The sequence below is a fragment of the Bactrocera dorsalis genome, chromosome 2 (genome assembly GCF_023373825.1).
Source record: "Bactrocera dorsalis isolate Fly_Bdor chromosome 2, ASM2337382v1, whole genome shotgun sequence".
In the NCBI taxonomy this organism is placed as follows: domain Eukaryota; kingdom Metazoa; phylum Arthropoda; class Insecta; order Diptera; family Tephritidae; genus Bactrocera; species Bactrocera dorsalis.
This window is the reverse complement of record NC_064304.1, coordinates 13,898,761-13,918,027: the sequence shown is the minus strand read 5'-3', so window position 1 is coordinate 13,918,027 and position 19,267 is coordinate 13,898,761. Positions and strand designations below refer to the sequence as shown.

General features: G+C 38.4%; 1 protein-coding gene across 5 annotated transcripts in view; it reads right to left on the bottom strand.

The window, feature by feature from the left end:
* Positions 1 to 1,998: 1,998 nt before the first annotated feature.
* Positions 1,999 to 19,267, bottom strand: part of LOC105227640 (mucin-22) — a 121,585-nt gene continuing 104,316 nt past the window's right edge. For all 5 annotated transcript variants that reach the window (XM_049448678.1, XM_049448679.1, XM_049448680.1 and 2 more), the window contains 6 exons: positions 14,891 to 18,563; positions 5,016 to 5,810; positions 4,794 to 4,939; positions 4,414 to 4,551; positions 3,555 to 4,339; positions 1,999 to 3,478 (listed from right to left, as the gene is read on the bottom strand). In XM_049448678.1, the coding sequence (XP_049304635.1) occupies positions 3,046 to 3,478; positions 3,555 to 4,339; positions 4,414 to 4,551; positions 4,794 to 4,939; positions 5,016 to 5,810; positions 14,891 to 18,464 (5,871 nt within the window). In that variant the 5' untranslated portion in view covers positions 18,465 to 18,563 and the 3' untranslated portion in view covers positions 1,999 to 3,045. The remainder of the gene's footprint in view (positions 3,479 to 3,554; positions 4,340 to 4,413; positions 4,552 to 4,793; positions 4,940 to 5,015; positions 5,811 to 14,890; positions 18,564 to 19,267) is intronic.

The window sequence follows — 19,267 nt, the reverse complement described above, 5'->3', positions numbered from 1 at the left end:
AATATTGTTTACTCTACAAAATAGTCTTAGTATCACACTTTAGATCTCTATTTTTAGGAATCCTCTTACTAACGCTTTTATATCTTCTGAAACACATAAGATTTTGAAATCCCAGAGAGTGTTATTTTTTGGACTTAAGCCAAGATCAAAAGTAAAAATATTCAAGACTTTTTCAAAAACGAATAGTACTATTAAATGGAAAACTAACTAACGATTTTCGCTATTACATCTTCTGGAACTCTTTAGAACATGTTGTTCTAGAAAGTATTATTATGATTCTAAGAGAAAATGGGCATAAATAAAATTATTGAAGAGGTTTGCAATAAACATAAGGCCATTTATGTGGATGGCGGATTCTTTAATATAGGATGTCGAATCTCCGTATCAGGACCACATATCAAATTAAGGACTTTTCAATTACACTTGCGATCAATAAAAATACATTACCAAGTATACTAGAAATAAGATTACATGAGCAATTTGTTCGTCACAGCCTTCTATAGTTGAATAATGTATTGAATATTTAAAATTACTATATATTGAAACTCATTTTTCTAAATAAAACAAAATCGCAGTTGTTTGAGTATTTGGAATCAGGGTAAGTTTTAAGATGGATAGATACTTACGCTTATAGATTGTGGTCAAAAGATACATTAATGAAAATTTTGAAAGTAAGTTTGAAATTTTCGTAAAATCGTCACAAATTTTCAAAACTGTTATTAATTTTATAATATTTTTCAGAATTTTTTCCATAAGTTTGAATATTTTAATATATATTTTTTTTTACTTTTTGAATGCTATATATTCTTTCAGAAAATAAGTGAAAAAAAACATTAAAAGTTATACTCGTATTCATAGTATTTCATATTTATTTTCAAAACATACAAAATAAAAAAATTGTTCCATTCGCCCACCTAATATATTCGCTCAAAGCATGTGTTAACAAAATATTTATAAAAAAAATATAATTAATTTAATTAAATAAAATAATTTGTTAAACAAAAAATAAATATTTTTTTAATAATAAAAAATAGCAAAAATTTCAAATGTTATAAACATACAAAGTCCCACATATCATTTTTCCGCGTGTAAGCTCCGCAACTGTGTGCGCTCATGTGTGTGTGTGGGCGAAGTTCGTGGCTTCGTCATTTTGCTCAACACCGGCTTTACTACCAGGCGCGCAGAACAGCCAGAATAGCAGGCAGTTGCTGCGTTTGCGGCACAGGGTGAGTGAGCTGTTTAGAAATGGCGAATACACTTTGCCGCTGCTAGTGCTGCATACTTTTAGGCACCGGATGTTGGTATAGTAGCGAGTGTATGTGATAACTTACTCAACTTAGTTGTTGCGGCAAAATTCTGCCGAGTTGACAGCCTTTGACTGGATTAAAAAAATTAATAATTAATAAGATCCGACTGCCGTGGGCACGGCTTAGTGATATTAGGAGTTGCTAACTCAAAAATGAAACAGCAATCATTTTTATTTTTTATATCAAATTCATAAATATTCATTTATTCAGTAAACTGTTATACAATATATTTAATATTTATAATAACATATACATATATAGATTTATATAAATTTAAATTTATGATATTTCAAACACCAACTTATTGCATACAAAAATTTAACAATACAAAAGATTTTTATCAATTACAATTTTTTTATGTTTAATATATTTAAGTATGTTTTTTTTTATTTTAATTTATTTATTCGCTTAAGACGTTCAAAAATATGTATACACTTTGCGAATTGAACAAAAATTAAACAAATTTTATAAGTTTACGAATAGAAAATAATAAAATTTTCAAATAATAAACGAGAAAAAATATATGTTAGAAAAAAATTTACACGAAATGAGCTTAAATATATTTTCTCTTCTCACAAAAATTGTGCGCTGAATAATGTTTTCTTCATTATTGGTATTCTTTTATAATTTTTTTACAATTTTAGCATATTTTTTCTAATAAATTTTAATAAATAAGGCAGATATGTACGTGTGCGTGATGAAAATTTTCGTATGTCGTTTTATGTTGTTTTCATATAAAGTTGCCTTGTGTGAACACACTTATTATATTTAACTGTTAAGATAACATTAAGGCTTGGAAAGTAGAGAGCACATATAAAATATTTTTACTTTTAAATATTTTTGTTTTAATTTTTTACAATTTTTACTTATGTTTCTTTTTGCATTTGAGCTTTTTTGCATTATTTTTAATAAATTTGGCACTTTACATAAGCGAAAGACTTCTAAATATGTTTTTTTGTTGCTTTTGCAGTGAAGCGAATGTATGTGCATGTGTACAACAATAAATTTTATTTTCGAGAAGTATTTTTTTTTTTGAAGAAGTTAATAGGGAAAGAGCAGAATGGGGAATTCTACTTCAAATCGTCCAAGCAACAAAAACATTTTCATATTTCTTTAATATTTTATATAAATTTACACTCCAAAAGAGCTTAAAAGCAAAAAATTGCCACTGAGCAGTAGTGAAGATTTTTTAATTTTTGCAATTTATATTCCAAAAATAAAATAAATACAAAATATTTTCTAAAGAATTTATACACACAAGGAAATAATTAGAACTGATATTATTTAAAAAAAAAGTTAACGAAATTTTTATTTATAATTTTTACAAATTATGTTGAGAAAAAAATTAATTGAAAAAATATCGAGACTCTAAGTTCAGAAAAAAATGTTCGAAAGTTCTTTTCCAGAGGCAAAATTTATTGACGGTTAAATTTGGACAAAAAAGTTGCAACAAAATGTTGCAAACATATTTTAACATTGTTGCAAGCACATATATGTTTATACACATGTATATAAACATTTTCGAACTGCGATTTAAATAATAATTTCGAATTTTTGTTGTTCTATTTTCATGTACATTTTTCGACTCAAATCAAGAATTTCGAATTTTTGTTGTTCTATTTTCATACACATTTTTCGTGAAATTTTTTGCTTAAATCTAATTTTTTTAAACTAACTCACACTACAACAACCACTTCAGCTAAAACATTATATATTTACATACCCATGTTTCGAAACACTATTCCGCTTGTTGCCGCTGCTGCGACTGCGACAGCTCCGTCGTCGGTTTTTGATAGCTGCAGACAATTTTCGCCGCATCGTTCATCATTTTCGCCGTCGAACGCACCAAGAACATCAAATGACATTCATCGTAGACAGTGAGCTCGACACGCGTGCGCACTAAACCATGCAATACGGTGGCGCGCTCCAAATCCAACCAACGTTGCATCGCCAATTCGCGCTCTTTCGTTGAGCCAGAGAGCACAACATCGGATGGGCCCCAGAGCACAAATTCCAAGACGGATTTCGATTTCGATAACGATTCGGCGCGCTCTTGCAAGAGTATGTCGGCTAGGATGGGCGTGATCTTGGTGGGCGGCAACAATTCGGTGAGCGCGATGTGTGCGCATTTGCACAGTGTGCCCATGGGTTCGTCCTCATCATTGTTGTTGCTGTAAATATGTGATAGCGACAAGTAAAATAATATACATTTTTACGAGTTTTGGCAAGTTCTGCATTTGTACTCACCCTTGCAACACGCAGAGACGTGCCTGCGCATCCTTGTTCTCCACATCCTTCGACAGTACTACATTGGACAAGCTCAGCGGCATCTCCTCGATCGCCTTCGATTGCAGATTCTTCATGCCGTTCACCAGTTGCAGCATTATGAAAGCTACTTCACGTGTCATGACATCATCAAATGCCGGCATGCCCGCCGCAGTGGCGGTATTATCTGACGGCGACTCCAGCGACGCACCACCGCACTTCTCGAGTGAAGACTCCTCGTTGAGTGTGCTCAAGTTCTGCACGGACATCACATTGCGCAGCGCATTCACGCCGGCACTGTCCTTCAAGCCGGCAGCGGCCAAGTTCGGTATGGAGCCGCGGAAATTGAAGTTGCTCTTGTCGAGCACATGTGATTTGCCCTTCAATATGGCGCCGATCGACTGCAGCGTGTCCAATTGCAAGCGTGGCAGCACCGATATTGTGGCCTGCAGCAAAGTCACTGCCGTCGAGGGCATGAGCGGCAAGTGATAGCTGGGCACTATGTCGCAAAATTCCGTTATGGGATTGAGTACACCGCTGACGCCACCCGACAGCTGATTCAATTCGCCACCCACACCGGAGAGTTGATTGCAGTCGGCCGAGAGCGCCAATGTGACGGGTGCTGTGGTCCAGAGCGCTGCATGGAATGCTTTCTTGCCGACCACGAATGCTTGTGCACCATCCAATATGTTGAAATCTTCGAACCGTAAATTAATGGCATTGGCTAGTGGCCGGAGCGCAGCCGGTATGACAGGTGTTTGCTGGAGCTAAGCCGGAGGGATGGTGATAAATAAGGGTTTGTGTGGGGAATGAACGCAAAGTTGACAGGATAGTTACTCACCTGATCAAGCACCTGCGCCAAGGCCTCATGGTTCGCTACCACCACGGCGGTGTAGTTGTCCTCTATGGTTTTGTGCACGACGCTACGTCCCTTGCGCATCCGCAAACGATTTGTAGCCTTTGCACGATTTTTGATGGCCTTTAAAAAGAATTACAGTGAAAGTATCAGAATTAATAAGGCTTTGTAGAAAGGGTATCTTGATTTCTCGAAAAAGAGAGACTTCAGACATATGGATAGGAGGAGATCTTATATTTTTTCGAATCTGTTTTGATTGAGCTTTTTCCTAGAACTTCAGGGAAGAACCATTAAAAATTAATTGCGATTGCCCCAAAAGACTATTTTGTAAAAATCCAAAGCCCGAAAAATAAGATTCCACTTACCGATGGTATGCCCCATACGCTGTCATTGATGTCTGTAGCTACATCACCGCCTGCCTCGCTGCCGTAATAACTGTACGGCGCATAAATCTCGAATTCGCCGGCCTCGCTGCCACAATAGGAAGCGGAAATAATGCGTGGAATGTTGGCTTTAGGAAAAAATCAATTTAAGAAAAAATAACAGTTTAATAAAGGCAAGCGACATACCAAGGCCCTAGAATTCACCTAAACTATTGTTCAATCCGTAATTGCGTCCCGGTCCATATTCGCTGCGCGTGTAACTCGCCACCGACATGGTGTCCGAATAGATATTGTTGTTGTTATTGTTACGACGTGGCGGCAACACACGCTGGCCGGCGTTCAAATCCACGGAACGTGTCGGCGGCAGCGGTGGCGACGAGGGACTCTTCACCATCTCATACATATTCTCGTAATCGCGTTTGTCCTTCAAGTAACTGTCAATCGTGCTGTTAATTTTACGCACCGAATCCTTCAAACTGGTCGGACGCACTTCATTGTGGCTGACAGCGGACGCCGCGCTGCTGGTGCTGGTGTTGCCAGCTGTGCGATTTTCGAAAATTTCCAATTTATTGGCGATTGCGATTTTTGGGTCGCTTTTGCGACGCTCGAAGGTACTCGTACGGCTGCCGATCGGTGGTTTGCCATCACCCGCTGTTTGTGTGGTTGTTGTGGGTGTGACAGCTCTATCGGCTGGCGAAAGTTGTGGACTCATGGCTTGAGTGGAGTTGTTTGCGTTTGTGTTTCGCTTGTTGTTATTGTTAGTGTTGGCGGCGGTTGCACCATTGGGATTGGTTGAAGTGTATGCATGATTGTTATTGCTGTTGCTGTTATTTTCGTACGATACGTTATCGCCATTTGACGAGCAAATCGAGATAGTATCGGCGTTTTCATTGCGCGTCCCGGCATGTCGTTTACGTGCCAATTCCAATTGTGCTTCACGCTCCCGCATGCTGGCCGTACGCTCTGGCTTGCGCGGTGCAATCGATGAGCGAATTTCGCCTGCAAACAAATGGTTGAGGAGCAGAAGTTATTTTTGGTAAGTAAAATAATCATATTATTTGGCTTTTGATACTAAAAATCATTTATGAAAATATAATACAATAATCCAAGGCGTTTTCGAAGAAGAAGGCTAAATTAATATGGAACTTATTAGAATCCAATAATTATAAATAGTTTCTCCAACTAATCAGTGTTAAAAAAATCTGAGGGTTCCTATTCAATGGCTGTAGTAACTTGATTTCGATTCGCACTATAACAATAGGTCTAAATTTAAAGCCGAAGATATGTGAGCACATTTGATTCATCGCTTCGCTCTTTGGGCTCTTGAAAAGTTCCAAGTTGATCCAACGTTTTCGAGCCAAATTTTGTTCAGCGATGAAGCCCATTTCTGACTTAATGGGTATGTTAACGAGCGAAATCGGCATATTTCGGACGAAGAAAAAATTGAAGAGATTCAACGGCTGCCATTTCATTCAGAAAAAACAACGGTTTGGTGAGGTTTGTGGGAGGGTGGGATCATCGGTCCGTATTTCTTCAAAAATAATCTCGGTGAGAACGTAACCGTCAATGGCGACCATAATAACCGACTATTTGATGTCTGAAATTCGAGCTTGTGATCTCGGCAACATTTGATTTCAATAAGACGGCAACACTTCCCACACATCGTATCAATCAATGAATTTATTGAGAGAACACTTCGATAAGCAGACATGTTCACGTTTTGGTCCAATCAATTGGCCACCAAGATCGTGTGCTATCACACCGTTAGACTTTTTCCTGTGAGGATATGTATAATCTAAAGTCTAAGCGGCCGTTTCGATACAGGTTTTGAAGTAAAACATCATGCGAGTCATTCCCCAGTTACCAGTCGAATGGCTCGAAATAGTCGTCGAAAATTGGACTCAACGGATAACCATCTGAGACGTAGCCGTTTCTAATATTTGAAAGAGATAACATTTAAAAATTAAATGCCAGATAATGTTCTTTCGAATAATAGATTAAACGTTTCCATATTTTTATGTTGAAAATGGATCACTTTAAAATTATAAGAATTAAAGTGGACATGTAAGAGAACCAATTTATTGTGGATTAATGTGAAAAACTAGTTTTCTGAAAGTAAAGAATGTCTAATAAAGGAAAGCTGTTAGAGGTATGACTAGCTTCCATGCACCATAAGCCATTTTATAATCATTTAAAGTAAATAATCGCCCTATGCCACTTCTACCATAATTCACAGTTATAATTTGAAAAAGAAGGAAAACCTTTCTCTCTCCATTACTTAAATGACCTATATTATTGGAACGTGTAACAACATTAAATTTCGCATTCATAACAGTGAACTAATAGCCAAATCACCACATAAAAAAAAAATTGTAGTGACGCATATATTAACACATTATTAAAAAACATTTTGGGCTATAAATGAATCTAATTTGCAAGAATTTTATTAGCTTTAATCTGCAAGCGCTAAGTTTCTCAAGCCTTTGTAAAGCTCGTATTATATAATTGTAGAGCTATTTTCTTTGTCAGCTGGTTATTCAATGGGCATGACCAATGTTTATGAAACCTTATACCAGTTATTGTTGTCTTTTGAAACAAAATGACAATTGTGTGTTTTTGTTTATTTTTTTGTGACATCTAGCAGTCATATCTCGCGACCTACTGTTTTTTATACCGTATAAAGTATACATATTACGGTGTCTTTTTTTAACTATTTTTTTGTTTTTCAATTCCCTGATGAACTTTTCTTGGAAGTACCCTTAAAAATTTCCAGAAAATTTGAGCCTTTAATATTAATATTAAGTACTACCAAGGCATGTAAAGATTTTCTATTGAAAACATACGGAAATCGTGATTATTTTTTATTTTAGGGTATTTCCAAGGAAATTTCACAAGGGGATTGAAAAAAAAATAATAAAAAAAACCCTAAAAGTATATATAAATGATCAGCATGCGATGCTGAGTCAATTGAAAATGTTGTAATGATATAAATAATCCTCAACTCATGCTGTAAAGTTCACAATCTTTGGTTGGTTGGTTGAAATTACAGGTCCGGAGAACTGCTGACGACTAAGAAGTGTTTATGGAAGAACCGTGATTCTGGATATAAGAACTCAATCACAAAAAAATAAAAAACAAATTTAAAAAGATTTACTTGAGGACCCTACCCTAAAATTCAAAGTTCAATATTTTTAAAGGCTTCTTTCTAATGTTTAGCACATGGAGAATTCTATAATTAATTGATTTTCGAAACTTTTGCAAATTTTATAATTTTTTTATAAATCTTTTTGAAGTGAGAAAATTTCGAAAATTAAGCAATACTTTCAGAAAATTATTCAATCCATAATAATAATTATAATTTTTGCTTTTAATTTACGTATAGTCACCTACAATGCAAAAAAAACGTAACACCACTCTTCATAAATTTGGAGGTGAAGGAAAACGATATAGTAGAGACCACTCACATTGAAAGAAATTTTGAGTTTTGGTTATAAAATGGTTATATATTGGTTATACGGGATTCCAAACTTGTATCGTATCTGATAGCAAAAACTATATGCTTAATATGTAATCGTAAGCAATAAGAAGCTAAATTTTGATTTATTTGATGATATGTTCTTTAGCATTTTAGGTGAAAGAGTGCATATTTTTAAAAAGTGTATGGATAATACAGAACTTCATTGGTATTTTAGGTGCTTACTTTACTCAGTCACAAGAACCCTTGTGTATACATATTATGTGGATATGTAAGTATATGCACTACCACTCAGTCGGCTATAAGTTGATCTTATTTCTGCAAAATTAAGTGCAAATAAATATTGCAGGAGATAAAATAAATATGGACGTATAATGTGTATATATTTATATATGTAGGTACATAAGTCGTAAAGAGGCCTTGTCTCCCGTGTATACCATACATACGATGCAATTGAAAATTCATTTAACCCCAATCTAAATGCGAATCCGGTCGAGTGTGCATGCAAATAAATACATATGCACATATTTCATTTTTGCTAATATACATATATGCACACATACACATAAACGAATGTTAGTATATATGTACATATATGTATATGTAAATACGACGCCTGTATGCATGTACCTTTATTTGACTGTACAGTTATTTTCATTAACCTTGTGTGAACGGTTAAAATGGCAAATGCCACAGCATGCGAAAACAAAACAAAAACAACAACAACTAACTACATGTACTGCCCAGAGGTGCCCACTGCTGACCAAGAATCATTAATCTTGAATTAGCCAAGTGGCAGTAACAGCACGAAAAACAACACCGGTACAACAACAACAAAGTCATCAACAGCCAGCAGCGGCAGCACCGGTAGTGGCATAACAGTAATAAAAACATCGAAAATAAGAAAATAAAAAGCTGTTTTCAATACAAAAACAAAACAGCCACGACTGCAACAACAACAAACAGCTAAGCCAATTGTAATTGTGACCCAAATTCGAAACAAATCACATAAAGATGCGCGCTCTGTCAGCTGCCCGCAAACAGCAGTACACACAGACACACACACATACATGTACATGTGTAACCGCAGTGGATAATGGCAGCTTCGCGCTTATGAAAATGAGCTCTCGAAATTTATGCGGCAGCAGTAAACAGCGACAGCGAAGAATGCGTGCTTTAATCCGAACTTAAAGATTTCTTGTTTGCTTAACTGCTGGCCAAGTGAGTGGACGCTTCGTTGGTTTGCCACTTACGATTGCGGCAAAATGGAAGTGGCATTCAGAGGTCGAGGGCTGCAGGTGCAAGAATATTATACGTATGTACATACATATATAAGTAAGTAAATAAGCTTAAAGATGACTTTTTGGAAGTTGTTCGCTTCTCCAACATTACAAAATTACCCAAAGTTTGACGATTTAATTGCACAATGGGCCATGTTTGGAATCCTCATGACACTAACTATTAATATAAAATTTTCGATAAATCACAACAAAAATGTAAACAAAAATTAAAAGGTGATCCATGCAGAGTTACTTTTTTCAATCGCCTTTTTTTGACAGATCAGGCGTGAGTCGTGTCAAGCTGTCATGGTATTTTTGTTCAAGATTGTTTGACATTTCATCACGGAAATACTTACGCTCGAACTACGTTTACAAATCGTCCAACTTTATTGCGAAAATTCACGTTCTGTAAAGATTTTTTTTCGCGCCCTTCGTTTAACTTATGGTTTACATAATCAGCTTACTAAACGTACCATTCGCAACACCATCACCCATCCTGAAGCCCAGCATTCATTATTGGGTAATATTCAACTGAATAGACCACGCAGTGAAGAAAATATAACAGCCGTAGCTGAGAGGGTACAGGAAGACCGACGAGAGTCGATTCGGCGCCGTTCGCAGGAACTCGGACTGACGCATGGAACGACTTGGCGTCTTTTACGTCATATATATATTCTTGTAACTGAGTATATATATATCTTAAACTGAAAGCCTACAAGGAACAGTTTGTGCAAGGACTGAAGCCGCACGACCTTCTCAAGAAAATTTCCAAGAAGATCAAACGTTTTCGAGCCAAATTTTGTTCAGCAATGAGGCCCATTTCTGGCTCAATAGGTATGTAAACAAGCAAAATTGCAGCATTTCGGACGAAGAGCAACCTGAAAAGATTCAAGAACTGTAATTTGATCCAGAAAAAATAACGGTTTGGTGTGGTTTGTGGGCCGGTGGAATCATCTGTCCATATTTTTTCAAAAATGATGCCGGTGAAAACGTAAACGTCAATGGCGACCGCTATTGAGCCATGATGCCTGAAATTGCAGCTACTGATCTCGGCGACATTTGGTTTCAAGATGGCCCCACTTCCCACACATCGTATCAATCAATCGATTTATTGAAAGAACATTTCGGTGAGCAGATATTTTTAGGTTATGGGCCGACCGATTAGCCACCAAGATCGCGTGATATCACACCGTTAGTATTTTTCCTGTGGAGATCTGTAAAGTCTAAAGTCTATGCCGACAATTTCGTTTCGATTAAGGCCTTGCATCAAAACATCACGTTTGTCTTTCGCCAGCTACCAGTCGAAATGTCCGAACAAATCATCGAAGGTTTGAGTCAACGAATGGAGCATCAAAGACGTAGCCGCTGCCAACATTTGAAAGATGTAATCTTCAAAAAACAATGACAAATAATTTTCCTTCAAATCATAATAAACATTCCCCAATAAATTTGAAATTTCTGTGCTTATTCTTTGAAAAAGTAGGGAACACAAATCTAAATTTGAAAAGTAAAATTGTATTTTTCTAAAAATTTATTATTTAAAAAAAAAATATTTTATTGACTGGACCACCTGTAAATATTTTATTCGCATATACATATAATGAACTATAATTTCGATTCCGTTATCGTTTCGGAACACTGTTATTTCCGTTGTAATTACAGCTGCTGATGAACCGTATCGACCGGCCGGCCGGCTCGTTATCCGCTGCCGGTAATCTGGCCAACTAAGCCCGAAGCTTCGATTCTTGGCATTTACAAGGCTCGTATTTTCTGCATTTTACACATATGTTAAAGGTATCCACGTAAGTATGTATAAAAGGTTATTTATTATTAATTCACGTGCATAGGTAGCATACTCGTACTCTATGTAGGCTCTACTACAATGCTGCTTAAATAAAAGTTCGCCTGCAAGCTTCGGTGTGTTCTTAAATAGCAACCGAAATTTAGTGTAAGCGCGTATGTGTGTGCTAGTCCGCATGTGCTCTTAACCCAGTTAATCCAGTCGACAGACGTCGTTGTGTACATACAAATTACCGTTACATTTGGGAATATGTGCGACTACCCATTACATATAGCTTAGCATACTTGAAATAATTCTTCACAAACCGGTAGCCATACAAGCACATAACTTTAATATTCATGCTTCGAGCTATGCACTGATGTGTAGAATATTTTGTACATATGTATGCATGTTTGTATATTTGTAAGCAGTCGAAATTCTATTCATGCCATTGCATTTTTATATTTTTGTATTTTATGGCAGATTACGACTTTGATGATCGATCCAAGTGCCCTAGCTACCAGCTAATCAGGTATGCATCGACATATGTTATGAAGTACATATACATATATCCACTACTTCTTTTCACACTTCGGCTTGCATGCTTTTTTCGTGTACTCATTTTTACTTTTGGTTATTTTCAGTAGTTTTGTAGGTAAATAGGTTGCTGACGAGGCTGTTGAGCACTTCGTTTTTTCTATTTTCCTCTCGAGTTGGCACATAGCTTCGCCTGAATTTGAATTGGGTTCACTATTATCGTTAGTGTTTTCAGTGTTTTTTGTTATTGTCTTCTATTACATACTTTGTTTTAGCATTTTGAAGGTCGTATGTGTCTAGCTGCTCTAGTGCCGCGCTGAGCTTTTGTGTGTGTTGAAACGTGACGTGTTTTTCTGAGAAGATTTACTTGCGTGGTGTCGCGTTCCACCTTATTACTCCAACGATCCCGCCGTCTTAACTACGCCTGTGCCTGGAATGCCATTTCGATTTTTTTTTGTTTTTGCACGGGCAACTTTAATCCATGAATGCTAAGCACAGTTATGGAACGTGCATCTTCACCCACACACATACATGCAAACACGCCTCAACACATACCTACAATTTCCCAATATTTGTTTGTCTACGTGCGATTGAAATTTAGTATTCGAATGTTATTTGCAGCCGAAATTCTTCATCGGTATTTTATTTTGCTGCAAATATTTGCTGTTCCTGTGTATGTATGTACATCTGTTATGTATGAGTGATATGTGTGTCGCTTGAATTGTGCAAATATTCGCTGCTTCGATATCGTACACGAAATAATTTGAGCCAACATATTTTGCTTGGTATTGCAAATAAAACTTTAAGAATTTAAATAATCTAGTGCCGTAATTGAAAAGTTGTGGGATTTCAGCAAACAAAATTCCAAAATCCACAACTATGTACATACTAAATTTTAAGAGAACGTTGAGGGTGAGCCAACTTTTCTGTTGAAATATAAACATTGAAAATTTTTACCCATAAAGTTGGTTTGATGTGTCAGGTAAGTTCAATTCAGTAGACACTCAATCGCTGCTCTAAAATTTTTCATACAGCCATAAAGTTGGTTTGATGTGTCAGGTAGGCTCAATTCAGTAGACACTCAATCGCTGCTCTAAAGTTTTTCATAAGTCTTACCTCCAAGTGCATAAGTTCGAACTATTTTCATACGATAGGACAAATTCAAAGACTATATCTGTTATTTTGAGTGGCAGAAAATCAATTTAAGAAGTCTGCGATGACATTGATTGGCCGCCCAAATCTGCAAATTCGACTATACCAACATATTCATAAAATCATCATTATTTGAGAAGCGAATTATACATTATCAATAGTCAGAACATTGACGAATTCAATGAAACATGCTTGAAAAAGTAATACAAAATGCAGTAAAAAGAGTTTATTTTACTTTGGGCATGAAAATGGTGCAGTCTATACATTGTTTGAAGTATTTTTTCAATTTGAAAAAAGTGCTCATCGCATAATCAAATAAAGCATTCAGTAGTTTTTTAAGAGGATGGAGCCATATGTAAAAAACACGCCAGTGAGGCAAGTTCTCTGAACGCCATTCACTTGGAAATGACCAGAAACGATTCTTTTACATATGGCTCAAGCAGCTCACCACCTCCGGTCTAAGACCAAGTGTCCCCTGGGTAGCCAACAGACATCCCTTTGAAGGCGAGCTAAAGTGAATTCTGGACAGGGAAGTTTGGAAATCACCACGTAAACAACACTCCCAATGAAAAGAACATGACAGTCTCGAACCCTGGCTACACTTGGAATCTCCAATTGGCGCCAAACAGCGAAAAGAAAGACCGACTGGCGCGATGTTGTAAACTCGGCTATAACCACATAAGCGTTGTCTACGCCAATATGTATTTGAAATTGTGTATTAAACAAGAAATGCTTAACCCGCTCAGAAGACAAAATGGCGAAACATTTTAAAAATAGAGTTATCACCTATTGCGAATACATACTGCGAACGTAAATTGCTGACCAAATTATAACTCATCTAGAGATACAATTCCTATGTAAAGGCTTTCAGAAATACTCTAGACGGTTTCACCTTATTTATATACGAGAGAGAGGTTCTCTAATGCAAGAGTAGAGTGAAAAAAATGAACTGGCATTTCAGTTTTCATCATACTAGGTCTTATAGATAGATTCAGAGTTTCGTATTCTTGTTGACTAAACTTGGGCTAGCAAATTAGAAATCGAGGTGCTTTTCCTTTGAAATAAAGTCCATTTCATTAAAAAAAAAACCGTCAGAAATACAAAGGGTTTCTTACAATTGGGTAAGGGACTCGATCTGAAAACTTCTTCAGCGGTTGTACCGTTGCCTTAGACAATAATCCATGCCAAATTTGTTGAAGATATTGATATATTCAAATGAAAAAGTTTTCCATACAAGAACTTGCTTCTGATTGTTCAGTTTGTATGTCAACTATATGCTATAATGAAAAGATGTGCACAATTTCTGTGGAGTTTATACCATTTCGTGAAAATATCTCCTCGAATTAAAAAGTTTTCCACACAAGCACTTGATTCCAATCTTTCAGTTTGTATAGAATATATATGCTATAGTAGTCCGATATCGGCGGATATTTCAACAACTGAAGGACAGACGGGACATGATTAAACGGACTCGGTTCGTCGTGGTGTTCATTTACGCATTTATTTTATAAAGTCTCCGACATTTCCTTCTATGGTGTGATAAATTTCGTAGTAAACTTAGTATATACAGTTAAAGGTATAAATATATTGATGGAAATCAATAGCTACTACACTCACAAGTATAAGTATCAAAGCAAGGGTGCTCTTGGGAGAATGTTCTTTTAAGAAAAATGTTATCTTCGACTATGAGGTAATTTATCGTGCAATTATGTAATATTATTATGTAATATTTTATTATTATATAGAGAAAATGGGACAACTGAGACTTTGCAAAAAAAATAATTATTTTCATAAATCATACGCTTGTTGCAAATAAAATCTGTTAATTCTTCATAGAATTGTGCAAGACACTTACCTAAATTGGCATAAACATTGTCCGACTTTGATTTTATAGAACCACCTGCATCGCACGTACTTAACCCGCCTGGCTTGCGTCCAACCGGCGAGTCCGTCACCGACATAGACACGGCATTTAGACCGATGCTTGCTTGCTTCCGACGCAACTCGGCGCTTTTTGGTGGCGGCGGACGTGCCGGTTTGTTTAGCTCGTGCGAACGTTGTGCGTCCATGTTGCGCAAGGGCGGCGCTGGTGGTTTGGCCGTCACTACGGCCACTGTTTGTGCTGTGACCGCGTCACTGGTCTTTGTTATGTCTTTGACCACTTCCACGGCGGTCGGATTAATGTCGATCGGATGAATGATCACTAAGCGCGGCTTACCCACCACACCCGTCTCCTCGCCCGTACAAATCTCCGAGTAGATACCATCTTTTTTGTGCAGATTGTCGGTCGTTTTGCTGGCACCCATGCGCAAGAATTTCTTAATCGAAAATTTCGTCTTGGTCTTTTGCGGCGGCGTTGGTTGCTGTTGCGACGTCAACAATTTTTTGTCACTTGTCGGCGGTAATGTTGGCAGATTCACCGTCATATTGGTCTGTGTCACATCGGGCAGACATTCCTCGGACAGTGACAGGTTCTTGTGATTCTTCGGCAGTGGCTCTGGTGTAAGTGATTGCTTGAGGCTGAGCGATGATGTGGCCGTTTGCAGTTGCATGTTCTTCAGCGCATTACTGCGTTGCGTCACAAATGTATTGAGGCTGCGGAATTTCGGATTGACTGTGGCGCGTTCACGTTTGTCCTTCTCTCGTATAACCGGCGAAGCGGTGTTCTTCGTGCCATTCGTAAGACTGCTGTGTGCAGCGTTCGTTGCGGTTGTTGGCGCTACTTTGCGCATATAAATGCTGTTTGGATTAGCCACGGCAGCTACGGCTGCATTGGCAGCGGCTGCTGTGGCGGCTATGGCTGTTGCTGTTTGTTCGCTTGCCGACTGTGAAGATGTGACATTCGACTTGTCTGCTTCTGAGCGATCAACAGACATTTTAGCGTCAATACTCTGCTCATTATTTGCTTTCTTCTCGGCTTCAGTTTGTGCTTGAGCTGTTGGCGGCGCCGATTGTTGTTCTGCATTGGCGACTTTTTTGGTAAACTTCTCTTCTACGGCGACATCGGCGGTTGTGCCGCGTGCTTTCTCGAATTCTAGCGCAGCATTGTAGTCGCGTTCTGGCGTTGGTGGCGCGCTAGTTTTCTGCTCGGGCGGCGGATTTGGCGCTCTGCCCTTCTTTAGCTTTGCATCATCTTTCATTGCCTCTGGCGTCGCAGCGCTCAAGTTCAGGTTTTCATTGGATTTTGACATCACCAAGTGTAATTGATTGATGACTTGTTGTTCGGCATTCGTTGGCGTACGTTTGCTGACAAATGTCTTTAATGGTGAGCATGTTGGCGACACCACCGGCTTTGCGGGAAGATCCGGTTTCTTCAGCAAAATAGGTGGATGCTGCTTCTGCAGACCATGTAAGAAGGAGGGACGCGCATCGATCAGTTTCGTGGGTGGCGGCGATTTAGGCAATGCTGGCAGTTGTGTCGCATTTGACTCTTTGTTTTCCAGACTGCCATCCGGATCTGCACTGCCGTCTGGTTCACCATGTAACTCTCTGCTCTTTTCCAATATGAAAGCTGTCTTCGCTTTGGCGGCTGCCGTTGCTGTGGTTGTCACTTTTGTTGTGGTTTTGCCTGTGGTTGTTGTGTTGGTTTGATTCGCCACTTGGATATCCTCGTAGTCGGAGTTGTTGGTGCTCACACTTAGCTTCTTCTCGACACGCACGCGTTCCTTTTCAACGCCACTATTCTTGTACTCGTTGCCAATGCTGATGCCGATGCCAGAGTCCGATTCACTGCGTATCATATTGTATGAGGTCTCCTCATCACTGCTGCCATCGAAACTGCTGCCCGTCGAATCGAGCGCATCGTCGGAGCTGCACTTGGTTACTATCAGTCCGTCGGATGTTATTTTGCTGGTCATAAAGTTGCCTTCGTGCAGATTGTATGAGGCAGCGCGTGTCTTCGATGACAACAACATGTCCGTGATGTATTGCGAACTGGAGAAGATAGAAGTGTCGTTCTTATTGCTTGCATTCTTGGTGCACTTATTCTCAGTTGCAGCTGCGGTTGCGGCTGCAGTTCCAATATTGGCCGCACTTGGCTTATCTTGCGCATCACATTTGCCGTCTGGCAGATTCTCGTAGCTTATTTGTGTTTCGACAACATCGTAGTATGCCGAGATGCCATTCTCGTTGTCCGAACAGTTGCTGTCGCTGTCCGAGTATTTATGGAAGACATTTATTTTGGGTTTGGCATGATCCTTTGTAATAGGTGGATTGCGTGCGATCGGCTTCTTAAGCTCAGGAAATGGCTTATTCTCCACAGCGTCGCTCAAGCTGCTAATCTCGAATTTAATCTTTGACGGCACGGCAGTGGAAGCGGCTGTAGCTAAGAGCGTGCCGTTCATGGCACTGGCCGTGGATTCACTACCGCTGCTTGTGGCTGAGGTAGTAGACACCTCCTTTTCGGTGGCCAGTTTTTTGCTTTCGCTCTGCTTCTTTTCCAACGTCTCAGAAATCTCGTCCAAAAGCGATTTCTCCATGGCGCGTTCAATGGGTGGACTATTTTTGCCATCGCTATCGCTCGCCGCCAAAGCTTCTTGCTTAGCCTGCGCCGAGCTCAACAAACTGCTTGCACTGGCTGTCATGTAAGATGTTGTTGTTTTAGTCGATGCTGTTGTTGTTATTTTCGTTGCATTCGCTATGGCTGTCGCTGGCGGTGCTGCCGTTGTGGTCTTCTTTATTGACTTAACAACGGTTGCACACTGTTTGACCACCATTGTCGGCTCACTCGGTTCACTCACTTTCGTCTCAAATTTAGCCTTTGCTGTTGTGGCGGTTATCGATGATGTTGCTGTTTTGGTATTGTCAATGGACGTTGTGGCTCCAAAAGGTGTAACATTTATTTTAAGCGTTTGCTTTTTACCCTCCTTATCGACCTGTGGTGCGCCGAGCTTGAGCGCTGCAAATGAACGCTTAATATTCTCTTGTGGATCGCCCAACAAATTGCCATTGTTCATGTTGAAGTCGGTATTGGCACGCGTGATGCGCTTCAGCTCGAGTGTTTCCTCGTCGTCGGTGCTGGTGGCGGCATTATCGTCGCGCTCATTGCCAATATTCATGAAATCATGATCATCATCGTCATCCGAGTCGTTGTCGGACCATTCACCGCCAACACCAATCACCTCGGAGATGTTCTTCGGAAAGGTAACCTTATGCGTTTTGCCTTTGCCGGTTTTGGTTTTGAGCGAAGCAAAGGACTTTTTCATTATGCTTTTTGCGGGTGATTTATGCTTGTTAGGGTAATCAGTCTTTTTAGTATCCAAATCGAGTTTGGACATTAAATTCGTGGTGAATTTCGATCTATCCATGGCGCTGGTGTATTTGTAAGTGGAGTTGCCGGTCTTGTGTTCGTCTTTAGACTTGAAGCAATTGGAACAGAGATCCTTCTTCCACGCGTTCTGCGTGAAGTGTGGACATATCGAAGAGGACATGTTGTGTTGAAGGTCGAATCCGATTATTCGTTGGTTTTTGTATGCACGTAAAGCAAGAGGAGGCGGTGTTCAAGATTGCAGAAACTCTCTGGCCATAGTCTGCAAATAAAAATAATAATTTAATAAATTATTTGTTTAAATTTAGTCAAAGGTATATTAATGAAATTGATAATATATAACATTTTTATTTATTAATGTATTTTTGTGAAAAAGAATTGCATATCAATAAACTATCTTTGCGGAACAGTCTTTATGTCACCGAAACGGATACTTTGCAAAGGTCAATCAGCTCGGCACTGTTTCCTGGAATAATTATAGAAATGTTTTAGGCCGCTATAACGTTACCAACAACCATTAAAACCTAAAGAGTGATTTTTATATTGTTACTACATTTTTAACCAACCAGACATATATTCGAAGAAAACATAACTTCTACATTTTTTGAAGTTATGAGAGGTTCTCCTGCTACAAAGAATAGTGTTTAGAAGTCCTCATACAATAGAATCCTTTCTAGAAGGAAAAAAATGTCCGATATTTTGCTGAAAATTGTTACAAATTAACATACAACGGCTTAGTTAGAACAAAAGTACTTTTAATAAACTAGAAAGTGCTTTTATTTCAGGAAAGAACTTTTCCAAATTAAGTAAAAGCGGCTATCGTAAGAAAAAAATCCATTTACACCGTTTAAATTTTACGAAAACATTGCCAAATGAAAACGCTTTGACGACATTTTCGGAAAGCTGTAAACTCAATGTTATCATTTTGAATAACGTTTTTTGAATTTTTCGCGGTTTTTAATGCGT